Source organism: Lissotriton helveticus, chromosome 5_1 (assembly GCF_964261635.1).
Source record: "Lissotriton helveticus chromosome 5_1, aLisHel1.1, whole genome shotgun sequence".
In the NCBI taxonomy this organism is placed as follows: Eukaryota; Metazoa; Chordata; class Amphibia; order Caudata; family Salamandridae; genus Lissotriton; species Lissotriton helveticus.
This window is the reverse complement of record NC_136065.1, coordinates 368,591,363-368,614,343: the sequence shown is the minus strand read 5'-3', so window position 1 is coordinate 368,614,343 and position 22,981 is coordinate 368,591,363. Positions and strand designations below refer to the sequence as shown.

Genomic DNA, 22,981 nt, shown 5'->3' with positions numbered 1-22,981 from the left:
ATCAGTAAAAAAATAAGAAAATTTCAATCTTAAATTGCATCACAAAAAAGTGCTAGGACTTGTATGCTCGAAACGAGTGGTGGCTCATGCATACATGAGCCACCGTTCTACAGCAGCCATAGCATGATGGCAGGCCTCGAAAAAACAAAAATGTTACTAGCCCTGTAGGTGTAGTCACTTGAAAAGCCTACTCGACCTAACTGCAATGCACTTAACCAATAAACTGGTCTCAAATTGTGTGAACTAGGCAAATATTTTATTTTATAGAGCCACCTTTCTTCATTATCACATTTGAGAGCACATTCAAATGAGAGTTCAGCCTTTGAGGTACAAAAAAAGATTTGCTTGATTAAATAGACTAAATATTTGCCCCATCTATATAAATAAAAATGTAAATATTTGTTTGTTCAAAATCGTAAATCTCCAAAAGTTCTTCACCGATTGCTTTGAAATTTTGACAAAGTTTGATTCGAATACGCATGTGTTTTTATATACACAACGTTGGATTCAAACACTCGCGTGTCGAATACGCGCGTGTTTTTTATCGAAAGTCCGAACAGACACATTAAAATGTTAATGTTCGTTTGTTCATAATCTTAAATCTCCGAAAGTTCTTCACAGATTGCTTTGAAATTTTGACACAACGTTGGATTTGATTAAGCACGTGTTTATATATACACATCGTTGAATTTGAATACGCGCGTGTCCAATATGCGCGTGTTTTTAACCGAGAGGCCGAACAGACCCTACCGATTTGGTTGCTGCGCAACAACTACAAGGGACGCATAGAGAGAATAGTCTACATATATTAGGATGGACAGTTGGTGTCAGGATGGCACACCGGGAAGTGGGTGGAGGGAGGAGTTGGTTCACTTTGCAACATTAAGAAGGGACGCATAGAGACAATAGTCTACATACATTAGGATGGATAGTTGGTGTCAGGATGGCAGACCGGGAAGTGGGTGGAGAGAGGGGGGAGGAGTTGGTTCACTTTGCAACATTAGGACAGACCGGGAAGTCGGGGGAGGAGTTGGTTCACTTTGCAACATTAAGAAGGGACGCATAGAGACAATAGTCTACATATATTAGGATGGACAGTTGGTGTCAGGATAGCAGTCCGGGAAATGGGTGGAGGGAGGGGGGAAGGAGTTGGTTTACTTTGCAACATTAGCGTGTGTCCAATACGCGCATATTTTTAATCGAAAGGACGAACAGACCCTATCGATTTGCTTGCTGCGCAACAACTACAAGGGAGGCATAGAGACAATAGTCACAAAAACATATTGTATACCCACAAGCATTGTGAAATTAAACATATTAGAAACGTGCGCTTACTCTTTTCTTTCTCCTCCATTTAACCAGACTGAGCCACAGCAACGCGTGGCGGGGTACAGCTAGTCTATAATAGGAATCTAGCTCACATAAAGGGTTCACATGATCCCTGACAAGCCTCTTAGCTCACTAATAGCATTGCCAAAGGCGGAGGGGCAAGAGTGGGTCTCAATTCCTGTTTAAAAACTCAATTTTTGTTTAAACTCTTTATTAGAACCATGCTCAGCACATTGTAAAAACTATGATTTCAGATGTCTTCACCCTTATGCATCTGGGCTTCCCTGGTGTAAGTAACCCGATTCCTGGGCATCCACGGGTGGGATGGCTCTCCAGCCTTACATCTTTCAAGGAAATTCTTCAAGGTCCTCTGGGAAGGGTCCTTCGTCTACAAAACTGCGACTTCTACATTGACTTCCATTGGTCACACAGCTGTGTTCCCACTCTGCACACAGTCTCTGTGGGTTTCCTGGCTACTTACCTTTAGTGGTTCCTTGTGACACCGGCTCCTTTGGGTCTTCTGGTCCAAGTTCCGTTCTCCTTTGCCGTTTGCATTCCACTTTGTTGGTATATGGTTTGGCCTCCCCCCAGAGACAACTGGATTTTGTGCTACTTAACTGATTCCATTTGAAGTATTCTTGTGTATTGTGTGGATATCTCGAGGTAGGAGATATACAAATGTGTTAGTGAGTGTTGTGTAATAAATAGAAGTATTTTAAACACTTTGTGGTTCTTTTTCATTTAAATGACACTATAAGACTAAACTGGTAAAACAAGCTGCTTAACACTCCTTCAAGATAAGCATGAAGGCTGCTTTACACAGATACCACTTGGAGAGCTTTCTATGTTTATCAAAGTCCACTAAAATCACCTCAAGAGTTGCATGGATTATGCAAGGTGAATCACTTAAGTGTGCACTATATACTAAGCCAGCATCCTATACCGACTATTAACCCGTTACTTAAGTTAGCATATTTACCCAGCTGCAGCCTCTTCGCTGAGTTTTGAATCCCCCTGGTGCCTGTGCGCCCAAGTGTGTTGCCAGTATGTCCAGAGTGAGAGCCGAAATTCTACATGAATTTTGCTTCGCACCTCACTTGTGGCCCCTCAAAGCTGCCAAAACACGTATTGCGCCTGTGTAGGCCACTCGCACCCCAGGGTCTGCAGCAGTGGCCTTGTGGGCAATGCCACCCCTCCCCCTCCCCCCTCACAAGCAGGTTCACACTTTACCTCCCGCAATGAAGGGCAGCCGCTGCTGAGCTCACACCACAGTAGGCCCTCCAGAGCCAATCATTGCCTGTAAGTCGGCGACCAGTCCCCCTCTTCTGAGTTCAAGACTCAACACTGCCAGGTCAATGTCTCTGGCTATGTATGAGGGTGTGCTGGGGGCCTCCCCTTCCGATCATAGCATCTTCAATGCCCACTGTACGTTAGTGCGTTGTACAGGTTAACTCTCTACCAGGCTTCGCTGTGTCACCTCAATTGGCTCATTCTTGCTGCACACACAATCTCGGTCTCTCTTAGGATTGGCACAGTTCCAGTCTGGCCTCAAGCATAGGAGAGAGGAAACCTTTGCACAGTGCCCACTCCTTCCCAACCACCGCGCCTCCGGCGTGAGCATCCCACCGTAGAAGCACAGGTACACTGGGCCAGCGTACCCATTACATCACACTAGCACAGCGGGCACTCGTGCTATTCCACTTGCTTCCAGCCCTCCTGCACCCCACACAGCACTGCAGGGGGTCCACACTTAATCCTTCGCCCCAGGATCAGCCCCTGCGGGCCTTTCTTTATTGTAGGCTGCGATCCCATCATCCCACAGCCGGGTCCGCTCTTCCCTACACTTGCAATGGGTCTGGCACTGATTCGGCCCAGGTACGCCGCAACTCCTGTCTTTACTCTGTTCTCTGTGCCAGGGGCTGCTGAGGCACACCTTTAGCGAGTGGTAGATCCCCCTCCTCTCCGGTGAGGTCTCTACTTCGCCGTCCCCCATCTTGACTCTTCCTCAAGGTCTGCAACAAGGCGCGATTCAAACCTTTACCAGTGCCCCTGGTCAGGAGAGGCCTCATGGAACACAACTCGCATGGCATTAATCAATAAGCCACATTTTGGGTAGGGGCAAAACGTATTATGTGCAGATGGTGTGGGATTCAACTGCAGTAGCTGCAGAGCTGTCTCAGGGCATGGCCATCTTGGTCGGCGGCTAGCCATGCCCCCTAAAAATATATTACTAAAGCATGATGTGATAGCGCACTGTCATTTAAAGACAGTAAATGTTCTATTGAAATAAGCCAAAAAGTTCCCCCTAACATGCATGCAGGTTTACTGATAAAACTATATAGTGTATAAACAATCTGTGAAAATGGATTTCAGCAAACATATTTATCATTTGCACATCACTAAGTAAACTGTACTGATTTGTTTTCATTCTAGTAAAAAAGTTTTTTTATCACACAATTACGAAAAAATGTGCTTCCAGAACTACTAAAACAAATGTTTAAATGGTTCCACAGTTCACTTATTAGCCATTTAAATGTTGCGTGTTAGAAAAAAATGTGATACCCTGCAGCCTTTCATTTCACAATTTGTTCAGCATGTTACAGTTCACTTAACAAAATCCTTGAACTCTGCAGTCAAACAAAAATAATTATAAGAAGACAAATTGACTTCTGTCTCTGAACACAGAGCTAATGTGGTAGGATAAAACAAGATTTAAAGGTATCTTATAGGAAAGTGCCCCTTTTTGTCACTGTCGCCTCCGATTATTGCCACCGGTACTGATGTTTTCGACTGGTGTGCACTGGGTCCCTGAAACGAGACACCAGTGCTCCTTCCCTAAAACAAGGTAAAATGGTCTAACTGTAATACAAGTGGCACAAACATTGGCACCCCTGCACGTCCCTAGTAAGTGATACCCCTGGTACCTAGGACATGAGTGCCAAAGAGGGTCCCTAAGGGCTGCAGCATGTAATATGCCACCCTAAGGGACCCCAATGCAAATTGCATGCAGCCTGTCATTGCAGACTTCGTGTCATGATGTAAACCATGAGTGAACACACAATATGGCACATTCACTGTGTGCCATGTCAAAGTCACTGCATGTAATGTATGAAAGTCCCCCTAAGACACGCCTTATAGCTCTAAGGCAGGGTGTATTATATTACATGTGAAGGCATAGCTGCATGAACAGATCTGTCCCTGTGCGGTCTAGTTTTATTACTAGATGGTACAAGGGAACAGGGAAGCCATCTTAGGTATATGTACTTGGCTTTTGCTATTAGGAGTTTCCCCGCTACATGATGGCTTTACTGAAACCTATAGTGTTTGGTATTACGCACCTTGTCCTAATAAATTTGTACTGTTGCCAGTACATGATTTATTATGGCATGCACCCAGAGGCACATTAGAGGTGCCCCCTGAAAAACCTACCTCTATCTAGGTTGCTGGCTGGTATACTCCAGCTTGTTTCTGACCCCCTGCAGGCCAAAAACAATGCCTGCTCCGGAGAAAGGTGTTAACACTTTCTCCAGTAGGATGGCTCGTGATTCAGCATACCAAGGCCAGTTGCTTAAATGCCCCCGCCACCTTTGATATGCGACCCCGGCTTCACCCAGACCTGGGAGATGTCACCCCCTGCCATGAGGCTTATTTCAGACCATGACAGGTAGGAAATTAGCTATGCCAGTAGCATGTTGCACCACAAGGCTATTCACACCCCTAAGGTGGGCTGCCTGATGTGCTCCAAGAAAGAAGGATTCCACTATCTTGTCTTTGGTGGAATTAGGAACTCTGGAACAGGGTTATGCCCACTTCCCACAGAAAGTGGTCACATAGGGGATGTAGGTACCCCAAGGGTGCAAATTCCAAGAAATTGATGTGATACGTGGACTCCGCCGGAGACCACGTTCCTTGGATCTGTAGATTGTCTGAATGCGCTCCCCAGCCCAGGAGAGATACATCTGTCACGATAGTCTGAGTGGGGATGTCCTTGTGGAAAGGAACCCCTCTGAGTAGATTCTCTGCCGAGCACCACCATCTCAGGGACTGTTGGGCATGAAGAGACAACTGGATCCTGTCGTCCCAGCACCCTGTCCTCTGGTCCCATTGATCCTCCAAACATTCCTGCAGCGGCCTCATGTGCAGGCGCGCATGTGGGGTGAGGAAGATACAAGAGGCCATCGACCCCAGTAGAGAAGACTCCGTCCTCACTGTTGTAGATGGAGCAGATATGAGAGCCTGAGCCTTCCGAAGGATTAATAAGCGTCTCTCCTCCGAAGGAGACATGCTTGCTGACAGCGTATTGATGGAAGCTCCCAAGTACTGCAGGCACTGGACCGGAATCGGAACAGACTTGGACATATTTATGTGCAACACCCCAGCCGATTCAGCAGGACGGCCGTCCTGTTGAAGTGCAATTGTGCTTCCTGGAAGGTGGAGTCCTTGATCAACCAGTCGTCCAGGTAGACAAACACCTTGTTCTTTCGCAGGTGCGCTGCCACCACAGCCATGCACTTGGAAAACGTCCTGGGTGCAGACTTCAGTCCAAGCGGTAGCACGGTGTACTGATAGTGATTGGTGCAGACGAGGTAGCGCAGGAACTTCCGGTGTTTCCGTGCAATGGGCACATGGAAGTATGCATCTTGCAGATCTATCGCACAAAGCCAGTCTCCCCTTTGCAGCTGAAGGTAAATCTGGTGCAAAGACAGCATGCAAAACTTTTCCCTGCGAATCCACTTGTTTGCTTGTCGCAAATCCAGAATGGGCCTGAACTCATTCTTGTCCTTCTTCCGCACCAGGAAGAAGCGCGAGTAAAGGCCCCTTTGAGACAGAGGGACGTCTTCTATCGCCCTTTTTCTTAACAGGGTGTCGGCCTCCGCCTGGAGCTCGCGCAGCCGGAACTGCGAGCCAACCGGTGGAATTGCTGGAGGCGGACTGGTGAGCCGAAGACTGTATCCATTGCAAACAATATTCAGCACCCATTTGTCTTGAGTAATGTTTCTCCACTCTGCCAGATAATGTTGGATGCTTCCCCCCACCGAAGCGGGTAACGGACGAGGGGGAAGAAGCACCTCAGGGCTAGACCCAGCCGGGCCTTTGGTCACGGATGAAGCTTGCCGACCACCACGGCCACCCTGGCGCTTTTGGAACGGGCGCCGCTGGAACTGCTGCTGCTGCTGTTGTTGTTGTTGCTGCCCAGCCTGTCGACCTTGCCCTCTACCTTGCGCCCAGTACCGTCTCTGGAACGAGCAGAAGGTCTTCTGTTCCTTCGGCTTTTCCAATCAGACAGCTGTCAAGGTCTCCGCCTCCGCCTTCATGCGGGCCATCTCCTCGTCCGCATGTTTTCCAAAGAGGGTCTCGCCAGAGAAGGGTAGATTGGCAACCCTCTGCTGCGCCTCGGGTTTCAAAGACGTCAGACGCAGCCAGGCGTGGCGCCTCAGGTTGACACCATGACAGTATCCGTGCGCTGCCAGGAGGGAGGAATCCGCAGACGAACTGATCACCTGGTTGGAGACCATCAGTCCTTCAATTAAGGATTTCTTGGAAATCCTCCCTTTTATCCCAGGGAAGGAGTTCCATGAACCGTGGGAGGGACTCCCAGAGGGACCAATCATAACGTCCCGCTGAGGCACTCGCGGCCTCCATAGACGTGGAGGTCGTCCCGCAGACCTTCCTGCCTGCCAAATCCATCCAGCGGCTCTCCTTGTCAGGAGGCACTGTCGATGACTGGGTGGTGGGGTGTTGCTTCCTCGCCGCTGTCACAATCACGGAGTCCGGCGCAGGGTCCAAGCGAAGAAATGCAGGATCCGAGTCAGGGCCTGATACTTCTTTTGCAGCCTTGAAGGTGCTGATTTCGTAACCGCAGGGGTGAGAAAGAGCTCCATGGCGGGTTCCACCATCCCTGGCACCAACGGTAAAAAGGGGCAAGACAACTGCTTTTTGTGCAGGGTCTCGAAGAGGACGGAAGTCAAGGGCGCGGGCACCGTGAGTGTGATGCCCAGCTTAGCCGCTCCTCGAGCAACACCTCCTGGAAGGAGACAATGTCGTCTATCAGGGACACCCTCGTCTGAGGGGAGTCCGACAGGGTCGGCAAGCAGTCCCTGGCACTGGATGAATCTGTGCTGCGGGATCTAGACCTGTCCCTCCTACGGCGCCGTCTGGACCTCGTAGACGAGCGACGGCGACTCCTGGACCTATCTCTCAGTCTTGAGCGAGACCTCGACCTCCGCTGCCTCGGAAGGTCCGCGGGCCGGAAAGGAGGGCGCTGTGGAGGCTGAACCGGGAGCCTCGGTTGCGGCGGCCCCGTAGGCGGTGTCGCAAATGAGGTAGCGAGATAGACCTTGGCGGAGCCGGTGGAGGAGGACGGTGAGGAGGAACCGGAGGCGGTGGAGGAGTAAGAGGTTGAGGCAGTGGAGGAGGAGTCGGGGTACGCGGAGGAGGATCCACGGGTAAAGGAGGAGGTGTAGGCAACCTCCGTTTGGAGGTTGAGTAGACTTGAGAGTACTCCGAGCCCGGAGACTGTCCCACTCTCCTTCTCTTCTTCTTCTGACCAGAGGGGGGCGATCGAGGCCCTACCCCTCGTAGAAGAGCGACGGCGCCGCCGCGACCGTGTGCTCGCTGAAGCCGAGGACTCCGTCCTGGTCCCAGAACGTCTAGGCTTCCTCCTCGACGCTGAGCGTCCTTTCGACGTCGACGAACGTCTCCTCGACGTCGCGGGCATCTGCTCGGCATCGACGGTCGGTGCCTCGACGTCAATTGTCTTCTCGACAACGACGATCTCCTTGGCGTCGACGACCTCCGTCTCGACGCTGATCTTCGTCTCGACGTCACTGACTTACGTGTCGACGTCGACAGTGACCGGCGGTGTCACCTCGACGGCGAACGCCGGCTTGACCCCTCTCGACGTCAATGATGGCTCAACGACGAATCAGTCCTCGACGTCGACCTCGTCGGAGGTCTCGATGTCAGTCCCCTCAACGTCGCTTCGACCCAGAGCCCTGGGGAGACGGGGAACAGACTGTTGTCATTCCTTTCGATCCCGACGTCTAGGCTATCGACGTCGACGGAGACCGGTGGCGTTTTCTGGCCTTTTCCTTACTGGGGAGCCCCCCAGAGGCCGGCGCACGGGCAGAGGAAGGAGCCCCTTCTTGTCCAGACCCACCTTGTCCTTGCTGCCTTCTCTACTCCAAGCCTTGGAGCCTGGTCTTCTCCCTGTCCTTCAGGGTCCTTTTAGGGAACTGTAGACAGATATCACACTCCTCAGGAACATGAGAAGAAGGCAGGCACAGGATGCACACCCTGTGAGGATCCGATTTTGACTTTTTTCCTGGAGCACTCAGGACATTTATCAAATAAGGCAGGCATATTTGATAAAAGAGCAGCCAAAACACCAAGGAAACTCCAGCAAAGATGAGAAGAGGCAAAACACGTCGAGTGAACACACTCCAACACTTTAAAAGTGCACAATTTGTAGAAAACCCCAAAAAGGGAGAGCTCAATGCTCCAGGGTCCTGCTAGCAGGAGCCGGAAAAAAGAACTGAAAGTGGAGGGAGTTGCTGTGCATTCTGGGATACCAGGAGAGTTCTGGAAAGTTTCCTTAAAGGCACGGTATCCCCGTTTTAAGCCACACAATGGCAGCCTATGGGGGCTTGTCTGTCCTGTCCTTCCTCTCTATCATTCCAAGGATTTGGTGAAGGGGGGGGGGGAAGTGTTCTCCATGGTGAAACCTGGCAGACAGGTCTAAGTGTGATATTGGTGGAATATCCTTGCAAATCTAGTTGAAGTACTGGACAGTGTAGCCTTGCATGTATAGGCTGCATTATCTGTCTTTAATTCTCTCTTAAGTGTCTATGCAGTACTGCAAAAGAAGACCGCTTAAGAGATTATTTTTGATTGCTCCGGGGTCCCCGCACATGAGAGGGACTATTCACTAGATTATGACTATACACAGAGATTCCCCTACTACAGAACCGAAGGCTCCCTTAGCCCCATTGGCCAACATTGGCCACCTGCCCTCTGCACCCGGCCACCTCAGTGCTGCTCGTGGAGCAACTTGAGTGTCTACCTAGACCAGGGGGAACCTTGGTCCTAACCCCCAAAACTCCCACTTGAAAGAAGTTTACTTACCTGTTCAACTGATAAAAAATGTATTTCCAAAGGAACCCATGATTTTGGCCCTAAAATGTTCTACGTGTTTGTTTGGGTATGGGGAAAACAGTAACTATAACTGAAGCCAAGAAAAGTTTTACTTACCCTCCATTATGAGATCCTTAGGTGTAGTATCTGGGCATTGCACCCCCAGTAATCAATGTAATCTGAAAGTAATCCAAAAGTATCCTAAAGGTAATTACTATGTAATAGAACCTGCTTTTAAAACCCTACCAACCTGAAACAATTTCAAATCCATCCTCAATTGAATTTCTGTGTAAAGATTTACAATTGAAAGTACATTTTACCTACCTGTACCAAGTCCTGCTTGGTTCTAAAGATAAAACATAAGTATATATTTTTTAGACTTTCCCAATTGGTCTGGATTCTGTCGGAGTGTGTGCCATCAGTCTTGATTGAGTGAATACAGTAAATGCTTAACACACCCTCTGGATAAACAGAATTGATCTGCCACACTACCACAAAGAGAGGTGTTATTACTTACCTAATTTAGCCTCTGCTATACCTCTGGGGACTTACTGGACTCTGCACACTATACACAATTTGGTATTGTAGATACAAAGCTAGCGTCCTACAGCCACTAATGTGACACATTTGAACTTAAGCAAAAACTCACACGCCAGCTCCTCAATGAACTATATCTATTAAGCAGATTTAAATGAGTAACCCTCGCCCAATTACTTCTTTACCACCAAGACACATCAGTAATCGGCTTGCCTACCAAGCTTTGTGGGCAATCCAACCATTCTATCTTCCAACTTAGTTCCTTAGGTGTTCCACCTGCTGCTGGGCTACCTGGATATTCACTTCATCTCTTTACGAATTTCTATGGCAGTGGTCAAGAGATTTGATGCCAAGCACCCGCTGGGGGCACAACTCCCAGTTTGACAGCCACCGCACCCGGAGCAATTCACCTGACCAACAGGTTCTGCAGACGTTGCATATTTGGCTAACCTAGCAGTTCACCTGCCTGTTTAAGGTGCTGCTCCACTGGAATACTGAGCTTTGTAGGTGCTTCACTTGACCTTTGAGAAATCTGGCCACTTAGCTTATCAGATGAGACCATTACGCAATAACCAACTTCCAAATCAAACAGCCCCCACCCCCAACTAGACCCACGTATACTCCAGGCCACTGGAATTATGCAATTGTGCGACAGCTGCGATTTTCACATAGTTATAGATTGACCTCATCTGCCACATAATCCATCACCTGCTGTATAATCTGCAGATTATAACAAAAGAAATGTATGGTTCAAGCTCAAATAGTTCAAAAGTTACGAACACAGCGGTATATGTTGCCGCGCAGCGGAAGGCCTTTTGCAAAGGTTGACTGGTGCCCTTTCCGTTGCTTATTACTATATTTGGGTATTAAACTGGTACCAATGAGGTGCACCCAATGCCGGATAGTGTCAAAATATGTAAAAAGTACAAAAAAATGAAGTAATACTTTAAAAAAGTGTGCAGCATTAAGTTGCATAATGGGCTTTTTCTTGCTGCAGAATTTACTCAACCATACCGCATAATTTGGCCCTCTCCTGCCGCATAATTCCAGTGGCCCTGTGGATACTTCACTTGCCCAGTGACTACAGTAAGACAGTCTATGTGAGCTTCATCCTTAATTCTACGTTTTTTAAGAGCAGCAAAAATAGACAACATACCCTTTGCTGGGTCCTACTTTTGGAGAACCAACTCCTTCCTTGGAACGGGCGACAATGTCACGAACCCGCAGCGCTGCAAGAGGATCTTTCTCCTTCCCTTTATCAGTCAATGCGGTGGGACTTAGGCTCAAAATAAGGAACAGGCTGTTCAGCAAGCACCAAGCCCCCAGCAATTGGAAGTTCTGAAAGTGCTGTTTAAATCAGCAAGACAAAAAAATCATGAACCATTTGCACTAATCGGTACATACATATCTAAAAAGGAAAAAAAACACAATTCCAACACATGCACTTGAGAAAACCCTCCCGAACTGCAACAAAAGAAAAGAACACATGACTGATGTCAGAATGATATGCAGGCTTGGACAAATCCCAAGAAGAATAAAAGGTTACTTACTGTTACACCACTTCGCCATCAAAAGTATGTCAATCAAATACATAAACAGAAGACTAAATTGATGCAAGTGCAAGCGCCAGGAACACTTCAGCTAGAAATGAATCTCTCCAGCCATAAAAATCAAAGCCTATACAGAAACAATGGTTTTACCTCTTAACAAAACACAGGAACTAAAAACCCATTAGAAAAATCTAAAATGAGTTTGAGAGTTAATTGAACCTGAACGGATGTGCACATGTTTTCTATTTTCTCCATCTACTATAAAAGATAAAGCACACTCATTTGAAGGCAGCAGAGAATCGAGACAATCTAAGCAAGCCTCAAGGTGGCAGTCGATTCCTTTGGTTCATTTTTCAAACCGGTGACCTAAACAGTAATACCTCTTACGTATGCTCCCATTTTGATGGAGGTATTGCAGTGAAGAGTGGGAATATGAATCTACTAAAATAGCTAGAGTGGATTAACAGATGTAGGAAGCGAACTCTTTATATTGTGCAAAGAGTCCAGTTATTCCCTTACTAGTGGGCTGGGTCTTGCTCTAGCAAAGTAAATATGCTCTTCTAGAAGATAGAGTGGGCGAGCAGCCTGAGGCTTATCACAGAGTAATGTTAGACATCTGCAAAATACACAGTCAATAAATGATGCACATTACTCAATAAGGAGATCCGCACCAATTTATAGAAATCACACGGATCTTTATGTATATATTTAGGAACTAGAACCAATACGATCAGGTAAGTACATTTCGAGATAGAAATACTTTAGGTTATCAAAGGTCAACAGTGCAATTTTCAAAGACTGCAATGTTATCCTATGGAAAGAAAAACAAATACAGCAGACCAATTTCCTGGATTTAAGGTGGGTAAAGGGCAAGGTGCAAGGCAGCACGAGCAAGGTGCAAGGCAGCATGAGCAGGCCACCTCCAGCAGAACTAGTGTGGCCAGCAGTGGTTCAATACAGCATTAGGTGTCCAATGTAGGGTTTCATGGAAAAAGGCTGCAGGTTTGGACTAGGAAACCAGTCGGGTTGAACCAACAGGGGGGTTCAGACGACATGTTGCTCTGAGACGTGGAGGACACCCTTGGTCTTCTTCTCTAAAGGCCAGAGGCAACAGGTGCTGAAGTGTCCTTAGGAGTCTGGTCTTCATCGCCAGGAGCAGTCACGGTAGCGGGGGCCTGCAAACAGAGGCTGCAGGAGGTGTCGAGAAGTCCACAGCTGGGAAACCCAAGGTGGGCTTCCAGTGTGAAGGGTCTGAGGACTAAATAGACACCAAAGGCCCACTTCAGCTCTGGCTAGGTGGCTCGGTGCAGTGGAGCTTTCTGGCGTCGGGTCATGAGTCCTCACACCTCAGTCTTTGCTACCTTCAGGATGCAGACGAACAGCTCTGCTGCTCCGCGGGAGTTCATGAGTGTGAGAAAAAGGGGTTCTGTTGCAGGACCCCTCCCCCCCTCTTCCTTTTTTCCTGACTTTTGATGCAACTTTGACTGTAGAGTACTGGGTCCCTGCTGTCCAGGTTTCCAGTACAAGTGTTCTTTCCCTAAAGCTTTGCCACAATTGGCCGTTCAGGCCCCCTGTAAGTCCCTAGTGAATGGTACCTGGGTACCTTGGGCATAAGGACTGGAGATGGTCCCCTAGGGACCCCTCACATAGGCCATGCAGACTGTCACTGCAGCATGCATGGCCTGGTTCAGACAAAACACTGCCTGTATGTTATGCCAACTAGCACGGTCTTAGATATAGTTAAGTCACCCCTCTAGCAGGCATTATCAGCCCCAAGGCAAGGTGCGCTGGACCCCACATGTAGGCATATCTGAATGAGCAGACATGTCCCTACAATATTAGAGTTCATTCCTCAATGTTGTAAGTGCCAAGGAAGCCCTAGAGAGTACATGGGCTGTAAACTAGACAACTAGAGTTCCACAGCACCACAATTGCTTCACAATAAACTCTCACTGATGCCAGGGATTTATTGTGACATTTACTCAGAGGGCACCTAAGAGGTGCCCCCGTGAAAACCTACCGACCTTGGTGTTGGCATTGACTGGCTTTAGGCAGCCTCCCACACACAGACATGTTTCTGGACCCCTTGGTGGAGAGCCTCTGATCTCTTGGACCAGAATCAATGAATGCACATTCTGGGCCGAGGTGATACAGCTCCTCCCCCAGGATGGCCCATTACTTGAAGGGGAAGCTTCAATGGCCTGCCGCCTCTGTAATACGAACTCCAGTCTCTGCCGCTAGCAGCAGATGGTAGCCCCGGTTTACACCCCGGCAGGAAAACATAGAAAAGTTAGGAGGTCTGCCCAGCTATGCCATCTCCACCCCTCAGGTTAAGGAGGCAAAGTTAGGCACACTTTTAAGATCGCCCATCTTGAAGATGAGGGGACTCCTCCAATCAGCGCTAGGTCTATGCCCCCTTCATAGGAGGGTGGCATAATAGTGAATATAGTGACCCCAGATAAGGTCCCCATTAGCCGTACCTACTACCACCCAAAAGGCCCCCCAGGTGGCTCCCCCAGACCTAGAAAATAGATTCCTGCAACCTTATCTGGCACTGAAAGAAAGAGTGCGGAAATTGCAAGGGGTGGACTAGCCAGTTTGGGTGAAGAGCCGAGTTTTCAGAAGTTTCCTAAAATTCAATAAGGAGCCACTAGACTTAACTAAGAGAGGAAGAGAGTTCCATAGTTTAGGGACCAAATAAGCAAACCTGCGGCCGCCAAACTTTTTAACTTTTACTTTAGGGGCGACCAGCAGGTGAAGATGCGCCGAACGAAGGTTGCGCACCGGACGGTGCTACGTGATCAGGGTTTTAAGGAAGTCAGGACTGGTGCAGTAGAGGGCTTTAAAAGTCATGCAACAAATCTTAAAATCCGCCCTTTCCACAACTGGTAGCCAGTGGAGTTTTTGCAGTAGTGGTTGATTCCCATTTTGGGGTTTTGTGGATGAGTCTGGCAGCCTGATTCTGTACAATTTGGAGACAGTGGTGCAACGACTGGGGAAGACCATAGTAGAGGGAGTTCGAAAAGTCAAGGCGGGATAGCACTAGGGAGTTCACGACCTGGACCAATGCCGCATGTGGTAGTAGATGGGCTATTTTGCGGATTTTTCGCAGTTGGAACATACAGGAGATCACAGCACCTACTTGGGCCTTAAGAGAGAGCTCCACATCGATGATGACCCCCAAGCTCTTGACCGTGCTTGCTGGGGCGGGAGGGGAGCCCAGCTCCGTGGGCCAAAATTGAGGGCCCCAGAATGCTGGGCTGTTACCAGGAAGGATAAGTTCAGTTTTCCCTGGATTTAATTTTAGTTGGTTGTGATTCATCCACAGTTGTATATGGGTCATCACTGCTTGAAAGCTTTTGGCGGCATCAGGAGAGTCAAGAGGAAAGATGATCTGCAGATCGTCAGCATAATTGAACACTGTGATATCCCAGCTTTTGAGCGAGTGAATCAATGGCCGGAGATATAAATTGAATAAAAGAGGGGCGAGGGAGGAGCCCTGAGGGACTCCGCAGGTCATGAGTGCCCTGGCTGCTGTGAAAGGTCCCAAACGAACAGCTTGTGTTCTGCCGACGAGAAAAGACTCAATCCAGTTGAAGGCAGGTCCCTGAATGCCGGCCTGTCCGACACGGTGGAGAAGGATGTTATGGTCCACCATGTCGAAAGCGGCCGACAGATCTAGTAGCACGAGGGCCTGGGGTGGCCCTTTGTCAGCATTCCCCCTCAAGGCATCCAATACAGCCAGGATGACTGCGTCGGTGGAGTGGGCCGGCCTAAAGCCGGCTTGATTAGGTTCAATATACCCAGAATTCTCGATGAAATTTGAGAGACATCGGGTAACATGAGCCTCGAGGAGTTTGGACAGGTAGGGCAAAAGGGAGATGGGACGGTAATTGGAAGAATCGGCGGGGTCCGCACCTGGTTTCTTCAGCAGGGGCACAAGAGTGGCCTCCTTGAAGCAGCTGGGGACCGTGCCGGTGCTGAGGGAGGAGTTCAACAGGGGCAATATGCAGTCAGGTAGTGTGAGGCAGACGTCCCGAAGGACCGAGGGAGGGCAGCAATTGTTGGGAGACCCCGATTTGACACGGACCGCCAGCTCGGCGAGGGAATTGGTGTTGAGAGTGGGGAACTGATCAAAAATGTATTGGTTAGTGGGGGAAGTATCTGATAATCCAGTGAAGGGGAGAAGAGGGATGGAATTCTTGATTTTGACTATTTTTTCAATGAAGGAGTTCAGGGCGTCGCAGGTCTCCTGAGATGGGGCCTGAGTAGGGAGGATTCTATCATCCGTGGTGAACTCGTTCATAATTTAAAAAAAATTCTTTGGACTTATTATCAGCTGATAAAATTCTGTCAGAGATGTGGCTGGATTTAGCCAGGGAAATAGTGCCTTTGTACTCTTTACGGGCCGCCACAAAGAGCAATCTGTTAGAGTCCGAATAAATGCGTCTCCAGATCCGTTCAAGCTGACGCACCTTCAATTTCTGTTCTTTAAGGGCACTAGAGAACCAACTGTGTGAGCTGCTGTGTTTAGTGCGTGCATATTCTTTCTTCATCCTCCTCTTCTGTTTCTGACTCTGCGGTCATGAGATACAGTTGTTCCGTTTTTTCTTCTACTTCCTCCTCTTCCGACTCTACTGATTAGCTTCTTGCCCCTGCCTCGACATGTCTGATGTGTCTGAGTGTTGGCATTTGTGCTCTTCCTGGCCTTCCTCGGTCGTTTCTGAATTGCCTCCCTTGGCACACACTGGCATAGTGGTCTCTTCCATTACACTTTCTGCAGGTCTGGCCAAAAGCCGGGCACAGTCCGCACCTATAGCAGGTTCCTTCCGGCTGTTACCTTGCCGTCTGTTCACTCTTTTCTTTTCTCCAGCCTCCTGAGCGGTTGTTAGTCATTCGTTGAATATGTTCTGTGCCTCTTCCTTTGCCTCGTTCCATTTCTTTTGCGTGTGCTGTCACTCTGGCTTCAGCCCTTCCCAGCGCCAGAATGTTTTCTAATGAGATCGGTTCATTTAGGATCCTTGTGCGGAATTCGATGTCACGACAACCTTCAATGATGCGCAATCTTATTGCCTGTTCGTTGTCGAATTTGTCAAATTCGTAATGAGTTACCAGTTTCCGCAACCTTGTTGCGAAGTCATCCAGAGACTCTTTGCTTGTTGGAATGCGATCATGAAGCTATATCGTTAGAAGTTTACATTTCTCTGGGGGTCGAATTTATTCGTTAGGCATTTCTTTAGCTGGTCATAGGTGGCAATCTCTTCTTTCGGCAGAGTCACCAGTAGGTCCTCCACTTTATCTCCTACTAGGTTCACAAATAGGCCTCTCCTCTTTGCTTCTGCTACATCAGTGGCTTCCGCATAATTTTCAAATCGTCTGACCCACTTTTTGTCATCTGATTCCTGTTTGTGGTTCAGAAAGGCTGAATGGTAGTGGCCTTCTGTATTGCGCACTCTGTTTCGGGTCTATCATTTCTTCGTTCCTCCTTCTCTTATGTGTTCTTTGTTCCTTCTTTTTTTTTCTTTGTTTGCCCAGTAATTTCTTTTATTTTCCTTTTTATTCCTTTGTTTCCTTTTATTTTCTTCCTCTTGTCTTTGCCTGTGCTTTTTTTTCTTTTCCTGACTGTGGCTTCATTAAACAAGACCTGCTGAAACCACGTAATTCCTGGTGTCCGTTTCCCATTCTTCACCGCGAGTCCGGCTGGAGCGCAGGAGATGGTTTGGGACAATTCAAGCTATATATATATATAGCTATATATAGGTATAAAAGCAGTAAAAAGGACTCTGGGTAACACCTCACTGGAGGAAAACTCTATTTTGCAACTACGGAACCAGAATGCTGTTGTGACGGCTACGCCCACTGGGGCGGGTTCACCATTGATAAATGAGTAGCACGTGTGACCTGGATTCTAGCAGCACTATCGGCCACTGATGAAAGGGAGACCTGAAACGCGTCTGGCAGGGGTGCCATTTGACTTTTAAAGCACGTTTGGTGTATGTGCGCTGCAGTTTTCCATTAAAGACGAATGCTATAATCACCTACCTGGAGGCTCTTCTTTAAGGGTAATTTATGTGTGTTTGAATAGTGAGCCCAGTCGCGGAGGAAGCAACTCTGCTGAAGCGGACCCACGGTGACTTCAGAGGTCATCACCAAAGTGGGAGGTAGAGCCTAATGGAATACGCCACAAAGCAGCGCCCGAACCAGACGGTTGCTTTTCACCCACTTGGATTATAATTGGCAGTAAAATGAATATGCTACTTACCAGTATGCATCTGTTCTTGGCATGTAGGGCTGCTAACATTCATATCTTAGCATTAGATCGCCGCCTAGTGTTGGGCTCGGATGATCGCACATTGTTGTCCTGGAAGAGTCTTCGAAGTATCCTGAGATAGGTGGCTCCTCCCCTGGACTACAGTGCGCATGGGCATTGGCTCCATCCCCAGATTGTTTTTCGCCATTGTGGCAGAAGATGGAGTGAAAAGTGTAAAGGATGTCCATGCTAATGAATAAATACAATAGTATATCTGCAGCTGCGACAGGCACCGGGGAGGAGGGCGGGCGATATGAATGTTAGCAGCCCTACATGCCAAGAACAGATGCATACTGGTAAGTAGCATATTCAGTTCGAGGCATGTGGGCTGCTAAATTCATATCTTAGCATAGAATACATAGCAGTCCCTCCATCAGCGGCGGTTGCCCGTGCCAGCTGCAGAAACCTGAAAAAGTGTTTTCAGAACAGCCTGTCCTACAGCAGCTTGCTGCTTGGAATGCACATCAACACAGTAGTGTTTTGTGAAGGTATGTGGTGTAACCCACGTGGCTGCTCTGCAAATATCCTCTAAAGGAATGTTCCCTAGGAAAGCCATGGATGCCCCCAGTTTGCGTGTGGAGTGCGCTCTGGGGGGTATTGTTAAAGTGCGCTTGGCTTTTTGATAACATATCTGGATGCACTTAACAATCCATCTGGCTATCCCTGCTTTGGAAATCGGGTTGCCTTTGTGTTGTGGTGCGAAGGCAACGAAGAGTTGTTGTGTTTTTCTAAAGGGTTGTGTTCTGTCTATGTAGTACATCAACGCCCTCCGTACATCTAAGGTATGGAGCATTCTTTCCGCCACCGTTTGAGGGTTTTGAAAGAATGCTGGTAAGTCAATAGTTTGGTTTAGATGAAACTGTGACACCACCTTCGGAAGGAATTTCGGGTTAGTGCGTAGCACTACCCTATTTGGATGAATTTGAATGAATGGCTCTTGGATTGTGAGCGCCTGCAGCTCACTGACACGCCTCAGAGACGTAATAGCTACAAGGAAAGCTACTTTCCACGTAAGGAACTGGAGTTCACACGAGTGCAGTGGCTCAAATGGTGGTCCCATCAGTCTGGTGAGAACGACATTGAGGTTCCACACCGGAGCTGGCGGTGTTCTTGGGGGAATGACTCGTTTCAGACCTTCAAGGAAGGCTTTAATGGCGGGCACTCTGAAGACAGAGAGGTGCTGCCTGTTTTGAAGATAAGCCGCTATGGCGGATAGATGTATCCGAATGGAAGTGTACGCTAGATTGCACTTGTAAAGATGCAACAGATAGCAGATGATGTTGGGGATAGATGCATCTAGCGGGTTGATGTCATTGGCTGTACAGTAAATGACAAAACGCTTCCACTTTGCAGCATAGCATGCTCTAGTAGTTGGCTTCCTTGCCTCCTTGATGATGTTCATGCATTCCGGAGGTAGGTTAAGGTATCCAAACTCTAGGACTTCAGGAGCCAGATCGCCAGGTTGAGCTGTTGCGGATCTGGATGCTGAATTTCTCCATGGTTCTGCGTCAAAAGACTGGGCGTGAGGCGCAGTCTTTGATGCGGCACCACTGAGAGTTCGAGGAACGTGGTGTACCAGGCCTGGCGCGCCCACGTTGGAGCAACTAGGATGAGAGTCATCTCGTGCTGCCGTAGCTTTCTTGCGACCAGCGGTATTAGAGGGGCTGGCGGAAAAGCGTACGCAAATTTGCCTGACCAGTTCATCCATATCGCATTCCCCTGCGACTGTGGGTGAGGGAACCTGCCGGCAAAGTGTTGGCATTTTGCGTTCTCTTTTGTGGCAAACAGGTCTATCTCCGGATGACCCCACTGCTGGAAGTACGGGTGGAGGACAGATGGGTGTAACTCCCACTCGTGCATTTGATGGCTGTACCTGCTGAGCAGATCCGCCATCTGATTGTCCTTTCCTGGGAGGTGTTCTGCCATGAGGAAAATGTTCCTCTGAATGGCCCACTTCCACATGCTCTGAGCCAGATGAGACAGCTGTGGCGAGTGGGTGCCTCCCTGCTTTTGAATGTAGTACATCGCGGTCATGTTGTCCGTCCGGACTAGCACGACCTTGTTGCACAGATGTACGATGAAGGACTTGAGCGCCATGAAGATTGCCATCAGTTCCAGATAGTTGATGTGCATCTTCTGTTGCTGCGTCGTCCATAGTCCCTGCCCTGTGTAAGTGAGCAGATGAGCTCCCCATCCCTGGAGAGATGCGTCCGTTGTCAGGACAATCTGAGGCACAGGCTCTTGGAACAGTCGGCCCTTGCAAAGGTTGTGTGGAGTCCACCAATGCAGAGAGTCGTATGCCCGACTGGTAACCAACACTAGGTCTGTCAATTGCCCACGAGCCTGTGTCCACTGATTCGCTAAGCACTCCTGGAGCGGGCGCATATGTAGCCGTGCGTGAGGGACTATGAAGATGCAGGAGGCCATCATGCCTATCAACTGCATGAACACTCTCGCTGGAAGCGAGTGTTGTGGCCTGAACTTTTGGATCAGAGACTGCATGCTGTCTATCCTGACTTGGTTTGGTTGAGCCATGGCCGTCAGGGTGTTGATCGTCGCACCTAGGAACTGCCGGACATGTGCTGGTTGTAGATGCGATTTTGGGTAGTTCAGCGAGAAACCCAGATCGTGAAGAAGGTGAATTGTAGTCGACATGTCGGCGGCGCACTGTGGTTCCGACTTGGCTTGTACGAGCCAGTCGTCTAGGTAGGGGTAGACATGGATGTTCTGCCTCCTGAGGTGCGCCGCTACTGTCGCCAGACACTTGGTGAACACCCTCGGGGCTGTGGTGACTCCGAAGGGTAGGACCTTGAACTGGTAGTGCTTGCCTTGAATAGTGAACCTGAGGTATTTCCTGTGGGACGGGTGTAGTGGAATGTGGAAATAAGCATCCTTGAGATCTAAGGTTGCTAAGAAGTCTCCTTGGTTTAGCAAGGGGAGAATCTGTTGCAGTGTAAGCATGTGGAAATGTTCTGATAGTACGTACAGGTTGAGGGGACGTAGATCTAGAATGGGTCTGAGAGATCCGTCCTTCTTTGGAATAAGGAAGTACAGTGAATATACCCCTGTGCCTTCCTCTCCCACCGGCACGAGCTCGATTGCTCCCTTTTGCAGCATCACCACTACTTCTTGCTGCAATAAGAGCAAGTGCTCTGCGGACATAGGCCTTTGCCTTGGCGGGATGTTGGGTGAAGTGGACTTTAACTCTAGGCAATAACCATACTGGACTAGTTGCCGCACCCACCTGTCTGTGGTGATGTTTCTCCAGACGGGCAGGAACTGCTGCAGTCTCCCCCCGACAGGTGTTGAGTGGTCGGGGGGCAGTGACAGAGAGTCACTGTTTGCTTGGAGTAGAGGAGCGGGAGCTGTTGTTACCTCTGCCGCGACCTCTGTTGCTGTTATTTCTGTAACCTCCCTTGTTCTGTTTTGTGAACGAGGATTGTGCTCCACCTTTTGAGAACTGGGATTGTTGACCCATTTGTCCTCTGGTGACTCCACGTGCACCTGAGCGACGAAAATTGCTGCCGCGAAACTGTTGTGACTGTAGGGCCCCCATGGACTTAGCAGTTTCTGTGTCCTTTTTTATCTTCTCTAGGGTGGTGTCAACATCTGGACCAAACAGACTATCAGGATTGACTGGCTGATTAAGAATGGTTGTCTGAGTATCCGGTTTAAACCCTGAGATGCGGAGCCACGCTTGTCGTCGTAGCATAACGCTAGTGTTGATAGCTCTAGCAGCCGTGTCTGCTGCGTCAAGTGCACACTTGATGGCTGCGTTTGAGATTAGCTTCCCTTCCTCAATAAGCAGTTTGGTGCCCTCTTGGAACTTTGGAGGCAGGTGTTGTACAATCTGTTCTAGGGTGTCGGAGTGCGCCCTATCGTAACGCGCTAAGAGCGCCTGTGTATTGGCAATGCGCCAAAAGTTTGATGCCTGTGCAGCTACTCTTTTGCCCCCTGCCTCTAGCACTTTGGACTCCTTATCCGGGGGAGGAGCTTTACCCGTCGTCTGGGAGTTGGCACGTTTCCTGGCATTGGCGACCACAAGAGAGTCCAGTGGCAACTGTCCCCGAATGTATGCGGGGTCTGCAGGTGCAGGTCTGTACTTTTTTTCAATACGAGGGTTGACCACTCTCGCTCTTGTAGGCTCCTTAAATATGTCCCCAGCATGCTTGAGGACGCCTTTAAGCATAGGCAGTGTCTTTACTGTCCTTTCAGAGACTGAGAACGTGTCGAAAAGGAAGTCTTCCTCAACTGGGTCAGCATGCATGTCCACATCATGATTGGCTGCCGCCCTCTCGAGTAGTGCATGAAAACCTGCTGAGTCCTCAGTCGGGGATGCACGTGCATTAAAAAGTTGCGGGTCCTGCCCCACACCTTGGGTGTTCTGGTCACCAGCGTCATCATATGAATCCGGTTGTGCATCCGGTTCATTGATAGGGAAATTGTACTGCTCGTCCTCATCATACCCCTCACCCGCAGAGTGTTCTGGTGAGGGAGTAGGGCTCCGTCTCGGAGGAGGCTGGATTGGTTCCGTGAGGCCTGAGGCATCAAGGGGCACCCTCTTCTTCTTCAGTGGGATGACATATGGGTCCACTGGCTCCGAAGTGATTTTCCTCTTGTAGAGGGTCAGTTTGCCTGTGTCAGCGTCGATGAAATGCTCTGAATCATCCTCTGATTCGAGTATCCGACGTGGAGGCGGGCCTGCCGGTGAAGAAATCACCTGTTTCGGTGCCGATGTGGTTGAAAAAGCTTTCGGCGCCTCCTTCGGCGGCAAAATAAATAGAAGTTTCCCGGAAGGCTTCGCTGGAGTGTCCTTTTGCGGCTGCGGCGATGGTATCGGAGCCGACGGGGCAAAGGCCTTCTCCCTGATTCTCTGTAGTGATTCGGCTATGGGGGACGCCTCACTCACAGTTTGTTTCGGCGCTGACGAGGAAGGTATGATTTTTCCCTCGGATCCGACGTCTTTGTGGGCCTTGTGCGCTTTGGGCGCGGATCCCGTCTTCACCGGCTCCGATTCCTGGGTTCTGGCCGCAGACGTGCCAGACTTCGTTCCGTGTGCCTGCGTAGCCTCCTTGGAGCCGACTTTGGCGGGCTTGGACGGCGTCGTAGCCGTTGACCCGTG

At 49.1% G+C, this 22,981-nt stretch overlaps 1 protein-coding gene across 11 annotated transcripts in view; it reads right to left on the bottom strand.

Moving 5' to 3' along the window:
* The window catches only part of UBR4 (ubiquitin protein ligase E3 component n-recognin 4), a 2,329,353-nt gene that overhangs the window by 2,110,709 nt on the left and 195,663 nt on the right, over nucleotides 1-22,981 (bottom strand). For all 11 annotated transcript variants that reach the window (XM_078642504.1, XM_078642505.1, XM_078642507.1 and 8 more), the window contains exon 11: nucleotides 11,156-11,346. In XM_078642504.1, the coding sequence (XP_078498630.1) occupies nucleotides 11,156-11,346 (191 nt within the window). The remainder of the gene's footprint in view (nucleotides 1-11,155; nucleotides 11,347-22,981) is intronic.